This window comes from Nothobranchius furzeri, chromosome 13 (assembly GCF_043380555.1).
Source record: "Nothobranchius furzeri strain GRZ-AD chromosome 13, NfurGRZ-RIMD1, whole genome shotgun sequence".
NCBI lineage: Eukaryota > Metazoa > Chordata > Actinopteri > Cyprinodontiformes > Nothobranchiidae > Nothobranchius > Nothobranchius furzeri.
The window spans coordinates 41430091-41448742 of NC_091753.1; the positions used below are offsets into that span (position 1 = coordinate 41430091).

The 18652-nt window shown below is 41.9% G+C and overlaps 1 protein-coding gene across 3 annotated transcripts in view; it reads right to left on the reverse strand.

Moving 5' to 3' along the window:
* The window catches only part of ptgir (prostaglandin I2 receptor), a 60015-nt gene extending 44509 nt beyond the window's left edge, over positions 1 to 15506 (reverse strand). The window contains exons 1-3 of one of the 3 annotated variants that reach the window (XM_070543533.1): positions 15201 to 15506; positions 14923 to 15076; positions 966 to 14838 (exon numbers count right to left, since the gene is read on the reverse strand). In XM_070543533.1, coding sequence (XP_070399634.1) covers positions 13782 to 14789 — 1008 coding nt within the window. In that variant the 5' untranslated portion in view covers positions 14790 to 14838; positions 14923 to 15076; positions 15201 to 15506 and the 3' untranslated portion in view covers positions 966 to 13781. Of the gene's footprint in view, positions 1 to 965; positions 15077 to 15200 lie in introns of those variants that run through there. The other 2 variants (XM_054743376.2, XM_054743375.2) reach the window with 2 other exon arrangements.
* Between the last annotated feature and the right edge of the window lie 3146 nt (positions 15507 to 18652).

Consider the following 18652-nt stretch of genomic DNA (forward strand, 5'->3'; position numbering starts at 1 on the left):
GGTTGGAAGTCTTGCAGTGCTTGTTTTGAAAACACCCACATGATTGTTTTTTCAATAAAAATTTTTACTATTCTGACTCCTTAAACACCACAGACTAATGGGCTCGATACACGGGAGGCGACATCAACTCTCCTCCATTCATTTTCAATGAGACATGCGCGACAAAGCGATAATCATGGGTCTCCCTCCTACTAAGTGAAACGCGACAAACTTGCGTGTGAAATTTTGCACAGGCGACCCAGCAATGCGTTCCCAGAAAGTTGAAATATTTTCAAACTTTCATCGCTGTCACTCGGACGAGGACCAGTCAACGGAGGTTTCCTTCACTGACCAATGAGCGGATGCTCCGTACATCTCCGAGCAATATATAATAAGAAAATACACTCACCTAAAGGATTATTTGGAACATCATAGCAATATTGAACAGGTGTTCCTAATAATCCTTTAGGTGAGTGTATATGACAATATAATTATTGTTTATCATATTAACTTACCTTAGACAGATAGCAAGTCGTTCTTTTGGGCTTATTGGTTCTCTCATGTTTGTGTGAATCTTCTCTATCTTTGGGGTTACCAAGGTGAGAAGATGGACAAATAGCTCTAGGCTGAGGTGAAAGTAGGTCTGGAATTGATCAGGATCATCCTTGAGGTCCCTCATTAAATGATGGTATATATATATATATATATATATATATATATATATATATATATATATATATATATATATATATATATATATATATATATATATATATATATATATAATCCTGAAAATGGGTTCATCCCATATTACAAACCAGAGAAAGAAATTGAGAATACACACACACATATATATACATATATGTGTATATATATATATATATATATATATATATATATATATATATATATATATATATATATATATATATATATAGCAAAATCAGAAGTAAGATTTCATATTAACTCTAGCAGTACCTTGTGAAACATCATATCTACTGCTTTTGTAAATCTGAACCACTTAAATAACCTTAATTCCCTCCAACCTGACACAGCCAATCAAAACAACGGAAGATTCGATTTTGCCATGGAACTGAACGCGTCGACGGCTTTGCCTCTGGCCGGGGTTCGTCTCCCGTGTGTCAGGTAATAAAAGCGACAGCGACAAATTTCGCTGCTCGCGGTTGTTTGTTGTCTCCCGTTTATCAAGCCCATAACAAACAGCCAAAGCTGCCGTCGCTCATCATCACGAGCTGGACCACAACAGAACAAACCGTCTCATCTAAGCTTTTAAGGCTTTACAGTGAACATTTACAGCTATTTATACACCATGCTCATTTCTGTTCTTTTTTGATTTTCCCAGTAATAAAACAATTAGATGGATTATGATCAGTAACCTTGTCTGACACTTTTATGCTGAACGTCTGTATTTGTGTTGGAGGAGCGTTCGGCCATTACTCCTGCTCAAGTCTGCTCAACATAACCCTGAGTGGAGATAAAATACGCAATTTTGTAAGAAAATAGCCATTAAACATTGTTTTTCCATGTTTTCTTTTTGCAAAAGAAGACTTGTTTGAGTTCTGCTCTTGTAAGATTTGAGGTGACCTCAGCTTGGAGCTTTAAGGTATCTGGAGAGGGGGAGGGGGTTCCCTTTGATGTGGATCCCTTTGGGAGTGTGTCTGTGAAATTCTGCATTTTTTCATGTTTGGGATCTGACCAGACCTGTTAAGGGTCTGAAGAGCTCCTGGCTCTGTTCGACCTTCTGTAATGTGAATTGGATTTGTTCTGATTGGTGGGGGAAACAAACACTCGTTTGTGTGAAAACTGAAAAACAAAAGTTGTGTTGTCCAGCGAATGATATCCTGAAATCTCAGAAGTAATAAACAAGTAATTGCTTCTTTTTTGTTAAATTGCTCAACAGGCTTTTCTTGTTCTGTTTTCAGATTTCTGAGAAGCTGCTCTGAATCTTTGAGCCCTGGGTGAATGAAGCCTTGTGACTGCGAACGTGTCAGAGCTAGTGGTTGTTTCTTTAAAAACAGAAATTTACAGAGTTTTGGACTTGTTGTGAAACAGTCACAGGTTTAATAGTTATTGTAGTAAAACGTCCTATGGTGGTAAATGTTAGCCTGGCAAGCCATCAGAATCAGAAGAGTTTTATTGCCTTATGTGTGAGAAATCACAACTTTAGGAAATTGCTGCAGCCATCCTATTATGTGAATATATAGTCTGACCATTATCCATTAATGGTTGTCACTCATGGGGCGGGATCTGCAATTGTCTTTCAAACTGTCCACACATGCTATTTGATAATAGGGATGTAAAAAAAAATATCAATATTGCAATATATCATGATATTTTTTCTGGCAATATTGTATCAATATTCAAAAGCTGTGTATCAAATATATCAATATGGCAATTTATTGTGACATTTTTCCAGTAATAATATATCAATATTCAAAAGCTGTGCATGTAATTTTTTGAAGAATTTACATGCAGACATTTCTGTCTTTTCTTTTTTTAAATTTTTTTGGTGCAATTCAAACGCCGACTGCTAGTTGGCAGCAATGTGTAATGGGTTTAATTTCCACCATTGAAATGGAAATCTCTCGGTTGCGGTTCAGATACCTCATGTTTAGCATGTTAAGTACCTGTTTGGACTGTTTATTGAATTTTTCTACAATAAATTAAGTCCGAAAAAATTTGCTAATAACATCTGACTGTCTCCCCTGTATCTCTATTGGATAATAAACACAGTGATGTACTCACCACTACAGATGTCAGTCAACAATAGTCCGCCACACTCCAATATTTTATCAAAGAAGATGCAAACACATCCTTTCTCTAAATAAACTTAAGAACATCTATCTGCTCTTGACTCAACGAAAAGCCCAAGTCAAAATAGACCAAAGTTGAAGCCAAAGCCGTTTCAAACAAGCTGCCTCCATCTTTGCTTTTTCAGTAACATCCCGCCCACCGAGTGCTGCGATTGGACCGCTAGGGACTGTCGCCATCTTAGTTCAGCTTATTTGGACTAACATTCCATCCACCTGACCTGTGCGCTGTGACTGGCCCATTATGGATGTCAGTAAACGTGGCAGTCCTCCATTCTTACAAAAAACATAAAACAATACATTGTTTTTCTAAATAAATGCGCTGTGTTTGGTCAGCCACAATACTGGCCCGGCCTATGGAGATTCCAATGGAGCATGCCTAGACCAACATGCAAAGCAAAATTAATTTGCTTCGGCAAATGACGGTCTACATTCTAGGCTATAGTAAATGTTGGTACGATGGTTTTCAATCAATCAATCAAAGCTAAAGCGCCTTCAGTGACCCGGTCGGGAAGCCCAAGGCGCTGAACAGGATACATGAGAAAAGTTAAATATGATGAATAAATCGAAAATAAAAGCAATTCAAATATTACAAAAAAGATAAAACATTAAAGTAGAAGACAAATGGGTGAAACAAGGGATAAAGAGACCAGTGAAAACAGGGAAATAAAATCAACATAAAAGAGGGCCAAATTCAAACACGTTCAGGGAACGCCAAGCAGAGGAGGTGGGTTTTTAGGCGATTCTTCAAGACTGGCAGAGATGGGGACAGCCTAACTGAGGGTGGCAACTGTTTCCAGAGTGACGGCTCTAGGACTGAGAAAGCCCGGTCCCCGCGAGTACGGCACTTATGGGCCATTCCCATCTGTACCTGGTCGGCCCGGCCCGGATAGCATAGCTTGCTTACATATCTTGGTGGCCTGCCTTTTTTCAGGGTGCAACAAGACTGTTTTTCAGACCTCTTTCTGAGGTGGTCTGCGTCAGGCTGACCAGGGCCAACACGCCCACTGCTGACAGCAAATTCACACCTGCCATTACAGCAAGCCTCTGATTGGTGGGTCGAATCAGCCCACATGGGCTTGAAGGTTGGTTTATACTTGACGCGTCCGCGAGGTCCGCACGGCTCCGTGTGGAAAAGTTGCGTCATTTTGCGTCATTTTAACAACCACGCCCCTCCACCGCGCCTCCGCACGGCCCAGAATTTCCGCAACGCGCACCTCGGAAAATTTCTAACCACGCGGATGGACGGACGCGGAAAAACATGGCGGACCGGCAAGAACTAGTATGGCAGAGGTTCGTAAATAGACATTTGTATGATTCAGCTCTCTGAGATCACCGTGATCAACATGTTGTTAATAATTCTTGGAGAGAAATAGCTCGCACTGTCAGAAAAGACAAGAACGCTGTTAAATATGCTGAAATGCCATGTTGTAAACAGTCATTTCTACTTCTACTATGGTGTAGTATTGGATGCATGCTGCAGAGCTCCATGCTGCCCCGTTCAGTTTGGGGGAATATTGGCTCACCGCAGAGACGAGCCGCACGAACCATAAACGCTGCGAGTTGTGAAGCGCGTTCCATCCGCGAGCCGCATCACCAAGCGGAAAGTGAATGCGTCAAGCATAAACCAAGCTTAAGGCATGCTCAATTCATTATCATTCATTATCATGCTGATTACCTAGAAGCTGAAAATGTCTCTGACTGCATTCCTTGCATACCTAAGCAAGGATGTGTGGAATCAATCGGGCCAGGCTGGGGCCGACTGGAGCTATCCGGGCAGGGCCGACCAGGTACAGATGGGAATGGCCCATTAGAATGAGGGACAGCGAGCAGGCCTTGGTCAGAGGAGCGCAGAGCGTGTGATGGGGAATGTCTGTTCAGGAGTGTGGCTAGACAGGGGGGAACACCACCCTGGAAGAAGTTGTAAACAAAGACGAGGAGTTTGAAGTGTGAACGATAACAAACCGGAAGCCAGTGCGGGGAGGCCAGAAATGGACTGATGTGGTCCTGTTTCCTGGTCCCAGTCAGGAACCTGGCTGTGCTGTTCTGCACAACCTGTAGGCGACGCAGTGATGACTGACACAACCTTGCATATAGAGAGTTGCAGTAATCAAGCATAGAAATTACAAAAGCATGGAGTATTCGCTCCAGGTGGGCTCTTGACAGCATAGGCTTGATTTTTGCAAGGCGTCTCAGATGAAAGAAACTGGACCGGATCACAGAGTTGATGTGAGCATCAAATTTAAGTCCAGCGTCAATTTTCACCCCCAGACTGGTGACAACTGGTTTTGAGAAGGGAGAAAGAGGGCCAAGATCAACATAACGACCCACAGCCCTGCTATTGGGGTGAAAAACAAATGAGCCGTCTTTCCCTCATTCAGATGCAGAAAGTTGGCCATTAGCCAAGACTTTATCTCGTTAAGACAGGACACAAAGGACTGGATAGAGTGACCTTTCTCCTGACACAATGGAGAGTGAATCTGGCAATCGTCAGCAAAGTAGATATGGAACGATAGGCCATGTTTACGAAAGATTGACCCCAGAGGAAGCAGATAAATTGCAAACAAAAGAGGACCAAGGATCGATCCCTGCGGGACCCCCCAGCGGAGCCCCTCCCAAGAAGAAAAAACATCACCTATTATAAATTTGATATTGCCCCACAGAAGCAGCATCTTAGATGTGAGACAACAAGGGAGCTCTGGAGGTTTATAAGCCTCCACAGTCCTAATCTATATATTAGGACTAATAAAACTATATATAAGTGGTGAAGAAGATCTTTGTCATTCCATTTGAACAAGAGAAAAAACAGTCAGAGCAATGAGGAGGTAACATGGATCTAACATGACAGCTAAAGAACAGTTGGATATTTTTTTAGGCTGCTGCAGTCCAAAAATGAGGTTTTAAATCAGTTTGATTCACAGCATGCATGTCAAAATCAGTTCATTGTTGTAACCAGATGTTTTGGTTTTGCAACACTTGACAGACTTGCTATAATACAAAGAGATAAGGTCCTACAAAAACCCTTCAAAATAAGAGCCCTGGTTAAAGCTGCTTTGCTGAATCTACAAAATAACCTTTTTTATTCAAACATAGTCATGGATCTCTGACCCCTCCAGTCAGTTATCAAAGGCCATCAGAGGGCCATGCCCTTCAAACATGGAAACGTGAGTTTCCAGAGAAAACAAAAGAGCACTAAACACCTGTCGCCGTTTTCTAGGTTCAAACATCTTTTGTTTTCTGCAACTTTGTCATGGAAAAATATATGTTTATTAATTCTTGATCATGGACTCAATCAACTGAATGTAAATGTATTGCTCTATGCCTCTCTGCATGCTCACTTATTCAGACACACACACACATGCCACTCACACACACACACACATTCTTGACTTCCCACACACAGACTCTCTCTCTCTCTCTCTCTCTCTCTCTCTCTCTCTCTCTCTCTCTCTCTCTCTCTCTCTCTCTCTCTCTCTCTCTCTCTCTCTCTCTCTCTCTCTCTCTCTCTCTCTCTCTCTCTCTCTCTCTCTCTCTCTCTCTCTCTCTCTCTCTCTCTCTCTCTCTCTCTCTCTCTCTCTCTCTCTCTCTCTCTCTCTGATGTTTGGTGCATTTTGCCTCGAGCATCTTGCCACAGTTATAACTCCTTCTCTCTTCACTACAGGAAATTGGTTATTGATAAACATATTGATAAAATCCATGACAAACTTAAAGTAGCGTTTTTCTTTTTGAAACTGGTAGTTTCATTTTTAAGTTGAAGTGGTAGCAGCTGGTTGTTTCTCCATATCTGATATTATTGAGCGGAGAACCTCTCATATCAACAATGTTTTAAGCAAGTTTGTTTTGCAGATTTGTTATTGTTGCTTTAAATGCATTAACATAAAAATGAAGCATCTCTCATTTTGTTTTGAAGATGATTAAATTTCTGTACAGCCTCCTTTTCACTCATAAAAAACATCAAATAGGATAATTTTGTAATGCTGGGTGCTTCACATTTTCCTCCTGCAGACTGTCCACAATAGATAACTTCTGTATTTGTTTTATATGTTTATTAAATGGGAATCATCTAAACTTTAAAGCCATACTTTGCAACTTTTTCATATTTTTTAATCACTTTCTTAAGCCAGTATGGGCTAAAATAACTCTTTACAGGGTTAATAAAAGGCAACCAAGCTGATATTGGCCCCTGTGGTCAGAATATTCCCCTTGCAACTTCAGACAGGAGGGGCCGCTCTGTTGGGACTTAAAAAAATTGAGCTGACATACCTGGTGCTGCAGTCTGGTTCTAACTTGTTTCCTACATGTTTGCACATGAACTGAGCTGATTTGTTTTATTTAATGATGAATCTCTCTTGTAAACACTAGGGCTGCACAATATAATGCAAATATATCGTTATCACGATATCAGCATGCACAATCAGGGGTGGACATTAACTTCAAAACCAACCGGCCAGCCGGGCCGGTAACTCTGAATATTTACCGGCCCCGCCAAGAATTGACCGGCCCCGCTGGTCAGCTGCCAAAATGAGTCAAAATAACAACTGAACCGTTTTAAATGTAATAAATCTTTATTTTGTACACATTCACAAACATAATAACGTATTCAAGTTTGAATTTGTTTGTTCCCTCAACAAAACTCGATTTTGTCGTCACATACTTCCGGCATACAACGCAGTACATCACCAACTCCGCTTTGCTGTACTCGAGCCATTGGCTGTGTTCGAGATGAGCCAGATCTGCGCAGATTAGACCAGCGGTGATCAGCGAGCAGTGCATGCCGGTTAGATTTGTGTGCAACTTGACGCCGACTTGCTCTGACATCATGCATACGTAGGCAAAGATAACCTCGTGAGATCGAGGCGGCCGCAGATTTTGGAGCAAGGCGCTGCAGTTGCTCTCCCTCGGCTGCAAAACCTAGAGGATGATGGGAAACGCCTGGCTCTCACTTGATCTAAGATCTGATCGGTTCATATTTTGATCCAAACATCCGGTGGTAGAACATGAAATGTTAGTTGTTCACATGTATTCTGTAAATCATGTTATATTGATGATGACAACAATATAGGCCATAAGGAGAAATGTGTTTTGTGTTCTTTTGTCACGTTTCCTATGAACACACTGAACCTACAGCTGATAACCTTTACTTATTATTACAGTCATGTCTTCATATGCAATATATGATCCACAAGCATGTGAGGATGTGTTTCAGCTGCTAACAGGCACCAGAATTAAAATTGAAAATTGAACAAGTGTGAACGCTAACGCGATATCTTCAGCCATCGTCACCCCCGAGCTACACATGCAGGGAAATCTGTCCGGCTTAAACGCCGGCTTTCAGCCACTCCCCCTGCAGCTTCCGTCTGCTCTCGTCTGTTTTCCAGGCGAGGCGCTGCTCAACTCGAACACGGCCATTCTCTGCACCTCCCGTCTTCTTTAAACCGCCAAGAATCATTCCACCTACGCACACGCCTCTCTGCTTCATACCGTTTCGAACTGTTTCGCTTCACCTCACCAGTTTTAAAGCATTTTGCCGGAGATTTCATCAAGAAATCCCATCCCTGTGGTGGCGCCATCTTCCTGCGTGCTTGTGTGTTTCTAGCGTGGTTCCACTTCGTCTTTAGTAGTGAACTTATAGTTCAAGTGACTATAACTACAATCGTGCAGTACATGCACGAATCGTACAAGTGCAGTACGTGGCTAGAGGCGCACAGGTTCACGCGCGCAAAACGAAAACGGCGGCTTCCTACAGGGCGCGGCCATGATGTAGGTGAAAGCCGGTGTGTAAATGACAAACAAGGCTTGAGCGCCACCCGGGCGGTAAGTCGTCAAGTATTTACCGCCCGACGAGAAAATTTAGCGCCATTGGCGCTTGGGCGCTTTAAAGGTCCACCCATGACAATATGCATATCGCAAAGAACAGACAAATATCCCAAATGAATGGTTAATGTAGCTCAAATGCTTGCCACACATAATGCATTCTGTCAAACGGAAGCATGATTTTTTTTTTACAAATCAAATAGAGCTCTTCACCCATTCGGCCAACTGGGTAGGTTCTCATTGGTTATACGCCCGCCCCCGAGGCAGACAGCACTTAATTTTGATGGTTAGCAAACACCTGAGTTAGCTTAGTTCTGCTCTTTCTGTTGATTCTGCTTTTCCTGGGATCCACTGATTGCCTTTTCTTGTCCATTTTCTTTTTCCCTTTCTTCATATCTTTTGCTTTTCTCATTTTTATGATTTTTTTGGTCATATTTATTTCTTTGATTTGGATTATTTTTGTTCCTGAGTTAAGTTTTTCTTTATCGCACACAATATCGTCATCACAATATTAATCACTGTTATCGCATATCGCAGGTTTTCCTAATATCGTGCAGCCCTAGTAGACACTAAGAAGGGCTGGGGGCATGTTTCAGTTGTTAGATTAAGGTTTTAAAAGATGAACGAACAGCGAGGAGAAAGGTTTTGCTTTACATTCTACAAGCAGACACTAGGGGGTGCTAGAAGCAAGCCAAAACTGCTAGTTCCACTTTAAACATAAAGGTAAAATTATGGCTATTATTCCCTTGCAGTCAAAGACAGAACATATACATTTGATCTGCTAATTGAGAGCTGATTACTTCCTTGAAAATGAGATAATTTTTGCATCCAATTAAAACTTTGCTGGTGTGGAATTATTTTGTCACAAATACAGATTTGTCTGTTAAAGCTCCGAGTGGTCCCATTTATTTTATAGCATCAGAGCTATTCCTATCCATGTAATACCTTGTTTTAAGCTCATAGATCAATATGTTCCTTGTTGATGTCTAAACTACTTCACATTCAGAGTGTGCTGACACAGACCCAGATAAGGTATCTACACTAATGGAAACCTTTCAGGTCAGAGCATTAAAAAGGAGCTCAAGATTAAATTATCAAAAGCATCTAAAAGCATAGAAGCTAAATCTGTCACGCTGGTGCGCATTTAGTTTCATCATTTCCTCCTTCGAAAAATACATGTTTCAAACGTGCAAAAATGCAGCTATGCAAGTGCAGCATACTGACTTGTTCCCTAGGAAGCTGTGTGGTTTCCATGATAACATTAATTCAATTCAATTCAAAGATACTTTATTAATCCCAGAGGGAAATTAGAGAAGGGAAAGTGGTGGGGGAAGAAGTAAACAGATTGGTGGGGATTAGAAGATTTAATTTAAAAGTAGTTTTAAACTAGTTCAGGAATAATGTTTAAACGTGCTACTGTTTTAAACACACTGTATTTGTGTGTATAAATGTGCGGACATGGCCTTCCTCCAGTGGTACTTTAATTATGTTTATTCTCATGGAGAGTGGAGGTTTTAAGGGATGACCTGCAGGTAAATGATTGACTTTAACAGCTTTAGTTTAACACATTTAACAAGTAGCGGTCATAAATTACATGTGGCTGTACATTTTTTTATGCATCAATATCCTGGCTGAGTGCAGATGGCATCAGATGCAACTACAACGGGCGACGGTGGCACAGGAGTTAAGTGCTCGCCCGGTAATCAGAAGGTTGCAGGTTCGAGCCCCGCTCAGTCTGTCGCTGTCGTTGTGTCCTTGGGCAAGACACTTAACCCACGTTGCCTGCTGGTGGTGGTCGGAGGGACCGGTGGCGCCAGTGCTCGGCAGCCTCGCCTCTGTCAGTGCCCCAGGGCAGCTGTGGCTACATCGTAGCTCATCCCCACCAGTGTGTGAATGTGTGTGTGAATGGGTGAATGACTGATTGTGTTGTAAAGCACCTTGGGGGGTTCCAGTACTCTAGAAGGCGCTATATCAAATACAGGCCATTTACCATTTACCATTTACAACCTGCTTAAAACAAATCACACAATAGCTGCAGTAATTAAACTCAGCTTCTACTGCTGAATGGCTCTTTATCTCTCCCTGCTACTGTTGAGAACAACAGCGATAGGTGGTGTGACAAGCCTGGGAAACCAGCGTGATCAGGACAAGCATTTGCAATAAACTGATTATCTTTCGAACACACATGCACCCACACACATAAACACACACACACTTTTCAATATGAAACATCGGAATTTTCTGGGAAATTTCCACAAATCACTAGACCTTTAAACACTTCCCTAAACTCACTCAACACCACAAAATGTGAACTCTGAACTTTTTGCAAAAGTCTTTTTTTTAGCTCAACTGCCGGGAGCAACCACACCTCAGAAATGTGCTATCCGTCAAAAGGTTGCAGAGCAAAAACAAGGTTGGGAAACTAACTTTAAAGTCTAAAAACTGTATTTTCACTAGTGGCTAAAGACAAAGAAAATGTAAACATTTTCTCTCACAAGCTGTAGACTGACCTTTGAATGACCAACGTTTGGAGACTCAGGAATGCCTTTGCATCTGATTAATGAGCTACAGGAGTAAGGAACAGGAAACAACTTCTGAACTAATATTTCTGCAGGAATAACTGTTTAACAACAAAAACTCAAACCTTAACATGTCTTAACATGAACCACTGAACATGAACCTTCGGCCATGACCCATTGACAGCTCTAAGTTGTGGGGCAAGATCTACTGTTGTCTTTCAAACACACAACACGATGTTCTTACTGCTATGTCGGTCAACGGGGCGGCCCCCCCACCGTCAAAGAAGATGCAAACACATCCTTTTTATAAATAAAAGACTTAAGCATCTCTAACTGCTCTTGACTCAAACAAAAGCCCAAGTCTAAATAGTCCAAAGTTGATGCCAAAGCCGTTTCAAACAAGCCATTGCCATATTTTGCTCAGTCGACATAACACCAAACCCATAGAGCACTGTGATTGGCAAGCCACCAGACTGGCTAAGAACATTCCAATGGAGCTTGGCTGGACCGACAAAATGAGTTTGCTTCTGCTAATGTCTGTCTAAATTTCTAGGCAACCTCTATGCTCAGAAAATTGAGTTCTAGTTGCAAGTCTGAAAAGCAGCAGGATTAAGTCATTCTTGTGTTCTAGTGCCCTGGTTAATTAGTGCTAGCAGTTAAAGCAAATAAACAGACTGATGTATTGGTTGGCCGATATATTGAGCAGATATTTACCATTTTCACATGTTGACATCAGCCAATATACCTCTTCAGTAGGGCTAGTTTAAAGTCAAGCACACTCATGGATAGATAGATTGATGCTGCATTTAAATTTTATTTACAGGGATACTTTACAACTTTTTTTAAAATCATTTTCTTGAGCCAGTATGTGCAAAAATGACTGCAGTTTTTTTTATCTGTTTGATTAACTTTGGTTAAATGTTTGATTTTAACACTGAGAAGTCAACAAAACTATGATCAACAGTTGGTTAAAATCTGTGGTCGAAGACTGATTAGGTTCAGAAATGTTGTGCATCCATCAATGTTATTAGTGATGTGTTGGGAAGCAGATAGGACAGAAAACATCTAGATATTGGCCAAAAAAACTGACCTCAACAAAATCAGCAGTAAATTTCCGCCATTCAGTGACTATGACCTCTACATGTCGGTAGATCTCCTTTTCTGTGCATTCAAACACACGATGCTCACTAACAACAGTTTACCAGTATGAGAGTAACAGAATTACAAAAAGTAAAAAACAGCAGCTGAAGCATCTTCTCAAAAGTGACGCAGCTCTCTTGGATTTTCAGGTCCAGTCTGGTTGAGAATCTCCAACTTTCTGTCAGAATTTCCACTTTGAGAGGCATTCCTTATAATTCGTCCAACTAGGAACTCAGCAATTCCAGCTTCCAATTGCAAATGGAATGCACCACTAGCCCTGCTCAGGCTAGCTTTAGTTTATTTCAGATAATAAAGAAACCATTCACTTTCCTGCCTTTCCCATCTCCATTAACACGAGGACGGTGCTGATGAGAGAGAACTAAAGACTGATCACAGCACAGGAGTGCAAAAGATTGTTGACGAAAACAAAGGAGCTGGAGCACTCAGGTGAATTAAGTTTGTTTTAATAGGTGCAAATTTGAAAAAAATATACTATGCACTAGTGTTTCGATGCAACCATGAGCTACCAAAGGATTGTTCTGGACTGCATATTCTGCTACATCAAAGTGCTTTAACGAGATCCAGAAAAAACACTTTTGTTTACAGGAAAAGGAAAAATGAATGCAACTTGTACTTTATTAATTCAATTGAATTCAAAAATACTTTATTAATCCCAGAGGGAAATTGATGAATGAGAAAATGTGCTAGAATGACATAAAACGAAGCAACAACCCCTCATAAAACCAATTTCTGTCTTGGTATTGGTGCTGCTAGCATGTTTGTGCTTTGAGCAAAACCACCTGGTGTTAATCAAGAACCCTCAGCTGTCTGGAAACATGAAGACTACACTCTCATGCTTCAACACCGCTATCTCAGCCACACAGGAGTGCTCGGTAACAGGCACCAAGGATGGTGACAATACATGAGTGTTTACACAAGTTATTTTGATATCATGTTAGATCTGACGCCATCAGTTAAAACATTTTCCGATCACTATTCAAGGGTCTCAAGCTGCAGAATGCATATTTACTGGTTCTATTTTGAAATTAACCGCCGTCTGTGATAGGCCCAGAACACATGTGGGTTTGCAGCCAGCAAATTTGAGGTTTCCTGACGTCTTACTCAGATGGCAGAGAAAAACATTTCATCATCGCTGTTCATTCCCCTCGCGATTTTCACAGTCATAATGTGGGTCGGTGGCAACAGTGTGCACCGGAGGTGAGTCAAACCTGCAGGGTTCGCGTTGCAACAAGCATCCAGACAGCTGTGAGTAAATGGTGAGAACTAAACCAACCAAACAGAAAACCTCTCTTTGGGTAAGACCAGTCCTCAGATGGAACAAATAGGAGGCTGGGTAGACACACACACACACACACACACACACACACACACACACACACACACACACACACACACACACACACACACACACACACCGCAGCAATAGACACACACCAGTTGCCAGGCCTGCTGAGTGTTTTGCGTACATGTAATGATTTCAAAATGAGGGGAAAGAATTAATTTCATTAGTGTCCACACATGAGGACAAGGAGGAAATTCTACCTGCTCTGATGCAAAACAGCACACTTAGAAGCGCATTTACATGAATCGAAGGAACTGATTTCATCACAGTTCCTTCTGCAGTTTCACTTTTAGATAAAAACTTTCTGTGACTTGTTTCCCTTTCGTTGTTTGTTTGAACAGAAAAAAAGACCAAATGTGGCGATATATCATAGGTAGGAAAACGTGAACTCACAATCAGAGGCAGGGAGAACACCACAAAGATGATAGTCATGAGTGCCAGTAACACCAGGTGATCTATTTCTTCTTCCCCCTGTCCAAACCAGGCCAAGCTCAGCCTCTTCTTCCTCCCCACGGACACCACCGAGCCTCGCCGGACTATCTGGCTGAGGTGCATCTTGCACAGGCTGACGATCACCGATCCATTGCAGATAAACACGATGAAGATGAGCAGAGCCATGAGGGACGAGTAGGACAGGGAGAAGGCCTGCACCAAGTTGGCCTGGGCATCTCCTGTGGCATCCATATCAATAAAACACCACGTCCCAGGGCAGTACTGTCTGAATTTGCCAAAGCCACTGTATGGCAAGAGACAAAATGCCAAAGAAAAGAGGTAAATAAAGATGAGAGTAAACTTTGCAAAGCTTTGGCGGATGTGAACCGAGTAAAAGTACGGGTGGCTGATGGCGAAGCAGCGATCCAAGGCCATGGTGCAGAGGATGAGCGTGGGCGCCAGGCCAAAGAAGCTCACAACAAAGCCAAAAAGGTTGCACAGTCTTTCACCACCCAGAGCGATGAGGGACAAGTTCCGAGCATAGCAGATGAACACAGGTGGGCTCAGGAGGCAGGTGCCCAGCAGGTCAGTAAGGGCCAAGCCCGTCACCAGGATGCAGAAGATGGACGACCTGGAGCGACGTTTCTTCTGGTGCATGACCAGGATGAAGAGGGCGAGAAGGTTTCCCACCACTCCAGCCAAAAACATCATGATGCTGATCTTCAACTTGCCCCCATTACCCACAACGTAGGTGGTGTTGCTGCAGGATGTGTTAAAAACAGAGCTATGGTTCATGTTTACCTCTCTCCCTGAGGTTTTTTTATGGTAGTCTTTGATGGCTAACCTTTAAAACTTGCCAGACAGTAGGAGAAGTGATGTCCTCTGTTGATGATCACATGACAACGCAGGCAGCAAGGATGTATGGAGAAATCCATGCTGCTGCTTTAAACGCTACTCAGAGCTTTCCGTCATGGTCCTGTCTCTGTTTAGAATTATTTCTGTGGGGGAAAAAAGCATGAAGGCTTCAGATTACTTACAGACATTTCACACACATGAATAACTAATTATCTATTGAATCAAATGGCTCCATAGGCTCATAAAAAATAAATAATGACAACTCACATTTCACTAGAGCCAGGAAAGCGGCCAATCCTGTAGCTTTAAGTTGTTTTTATCCCACGGTCTCTGTTAATAAATCAGAATGCGAAACCGGAGAAATATTCCATCAAGGTAGATGGACGCGCGCGACGGTCCGATCGGAGCGCGTGGCTGCTCTGTGAAGGAGCGTGTTCTCCGGTGAAGTTTGTCTCTCAGAGCGCCTCCAGATCTGTTTCAGATCGATGCAAGTCCCTCCCACCTCTCAGTGCGTGTCACCGAGCGCTGCATGGAGCTGAAACGGAAATAGTGCATTTAAATCCCAAACACGATCGTCCTGGTTTCTAATGTTTCCGTCATTTTAGGGTGTGTTTGACTTTGTCTGCTTATTTTTTCCTTTAAGATAAATAACTCAACATTGTCTCTACAAACCAAAACTAGCAGACATGACATTTAAAAAATGGCAAAAGCACTGAGCATACAGATCTTCCAGCAAGCTCTAATTGGCTCTTTATTAATAACTCCCAGGTGAGGATGGCGCATAGTCTGGACTGTGTCAGTGAAACAGCAGACACAGAAACTCAAAACAATTATTGATAGATGTGCACATCCCTCCCAAAGCAGTAAACAGCTTTTTGAGCTGACCCCACACAAGGAAGAGTTCATGATGGTTGGTAAATTTACACAAGTTGTGATGGTGATGGACGGGGAGTTTGCCAAAGTTGCAGTGAACAGTTGACTTACTGTAGAAGTGATCCAACAGGTTCAGGTGAGTTCAGCACAGAGCTTTTGGAAAAGTAAATGAACAACTAAATCCTGGATGGGTGGATGAACATAAGTGATAAGGTGCAAAGGTCTTTAGCCCCTTGTTTGTTCCTTCAAATCAGCCAAATGTTCTCACCATCTTTAAAATGGTCTTATTTCAAATTTTCTGACTATTTGAAGGTATATTTGAAGTTTTCTTTCAATCTAAGCAGATGTTCAGTTATTTTCAGATCATCCATCCATCCATCCACAGTGAGGAAACCAAACACCCCAAACATTCGTCTCCTTGGATTGTGTCCCTAAAACCTACAGAGACCACATGGAGGCGTCTTAATCCAAACCACCTCAGCTGACTCCTTTCAGAGTGGAGCGAGCCCCACCACCCCACAGAGCAAATGGTTTTCATCCGCTTGTATCCTTAATTTAGTCATGATCCAAGTGACTGGTGATGGTCAGAGATGGACCTGCGCAACACTCTCATTGCTTAAACGTTCCCATCAGTTGTTTAACTATTGGAACTAAACACCAAGAAAATTCCTCTGTTTGAGGCAATGGCTCATTCCCAACCTAAATGAAGCAAATCACTTTCCAGCTTCTCAGACCTCATGGAGCTGATTCCTGACCCTTAGTCCACTATCTGATCAACCAGGGGGGGGGGACCATGACTACCTCTGGAAAATTGTACACCCCCCCCCCACCCCCCCCCACCCCCACCCCCGCTTAAAAAAATCCTGTAGATGTTTCATATTGGTCTATTTGAGCCAAGACAAACTGAAAATGACCAAGCCAATCAATACATTTAAAGCTGCCATATCAAATATGGAAAAAAAAAACTAGCTTAAAGTAACAGACAGCAGTTCCCTGCTCCTCTGCCCTACTGGTTGAAAGTGGAATTACAATTACAGTAAACAACCCTGCAGCAGCCTGCAGTAGCTAGCACTAATGTGCTAACACTAGCATGAGCTATGTCTTACTAAACAGGCCACAAATCAAAAAGATCCACACTATTAGACAAACATTATCACTTATAACCAACAAAGCCAGGTCATCATCAGCCCATGATTTAATAGCCTTTTTCAGCTTCCTCAAACTAGTGTAAGTCGCACCGATGTTCACTTCAGTTTTAGCTCTTTGCTTCGCCTCCAAAGACATTACTCTCTTACTTTTACATCCAGGTTCTGCCATGATGCCAACAGAAAAAGCAAGCTTCTTCTTGTGCTTTTTATTGACAATCAGCAAACTGAAAAGGCAAAGTGAACAGAAAATAGCTAACAGCAGTAACGCAGGTATGAGAGTGCACCCTAGAACACGTGCAACTCAAAACCATTAAGTGCAGTATCTGGCCAGCAGAGGGCTGCAGAGTGGTGTCAGATATGAAACTGGTCAAGTTTCTAACCCAAAGGTGGGCAATCCTGGCCCTTAAGGGCCTCTTTCCAGCAAGTTTTAATTGTTTACCTGCTCCAACACACCTGATTTCTGAGTAAATCACCTGTTCAGCAACACGTCAGACTCTGCAGCAGCCTGTCAATCACCAGCAGATTCAAACCAGTTGTGTTTAAGCAGAGAAACAACTAAAACCTGCTGGATAGTGGCCCTCAAGGACCAGGATTGCCCACCAAGCAATCACTGAGATCAATGATAAAGCTCTAGCTTAAAATAAAAAATATTTAGTGTTACTATAAGACATATTTTCATGTTCTTAACAATGTTCTAACATAGCATATCTATAAATATAGTGTGGAGATTAAACAAACAAAATAATAATAAAGTGGTTCTCTTGCTTTTTTCTAAAAACCTTCGCCATTTGGACCAAAAGCAACTAATGGACCATCCGGTTGTCGGTCGCTAAATCGCTGCACTTCCCAGTCCTCCACACTTTACACACTTGCATATTTTGTAACAGAACACCACTGGTGTGAGAGGTTCTCAGCTCAGCTCGGCTGCTACCACTTCAACTCTAGGACAAACTAGAGTCCCAAAAAGAAAAACACAATTTGAAGCCATGGGCAGCAAAAGATGTTTGGACCTAAAACGGCAACTCTTGTTTTCTCTGGTGTCATAGGTTTCTGTTTCAGGTAGAAGCATCTCAGGGAAGATGCTGGAGGGGAGGGGTGAGTGCTCCCTGTTCGTGTTTGCACTCAAGACCTAGCTTGTTCTGTAGATTCGCTATAACAGCTTTAATTTCAAATCTATAAAACAAGGAATTTTGAAATAATAACTAAAATAATTTTTTGAAATGTTGACATTTTCTGTTTCTCAAATTTGAGATCAATGTGTTGGATGCATAGAATTCCTTTATTTATTTTTATAAAATAAGGAAGTATGCAACACACAGCTACAGGCTAACCCCCCCCCCCATCCCCCCCACCCCCCCCAGAGCTACCACAGGGACCACTTTGGTGTGCCACCACAAATTTTCCACTGGCCCCCCTGTGATTAAACTCTGGAGGTGCTACTCTATCTGATCATACTTAGAGAAACGAAGCCACTTAAAGTTAAAGTCCCATTCCTTACTTCCTTACATCATTCAGAGATAAAAATAAATAAATAAATAAGTAAGTAAATAAATAAATAAGAAACTTAACAAAGAATCAGGTTTAAATATGACCATTTGGCATTCTGTTACCAACAGTCTGTCACAAATTCTCAAATTATTATGATTTTCTTTGTTCAGTTCACAAACAAATATGACAAAAACAGAATTTTTATTTAGA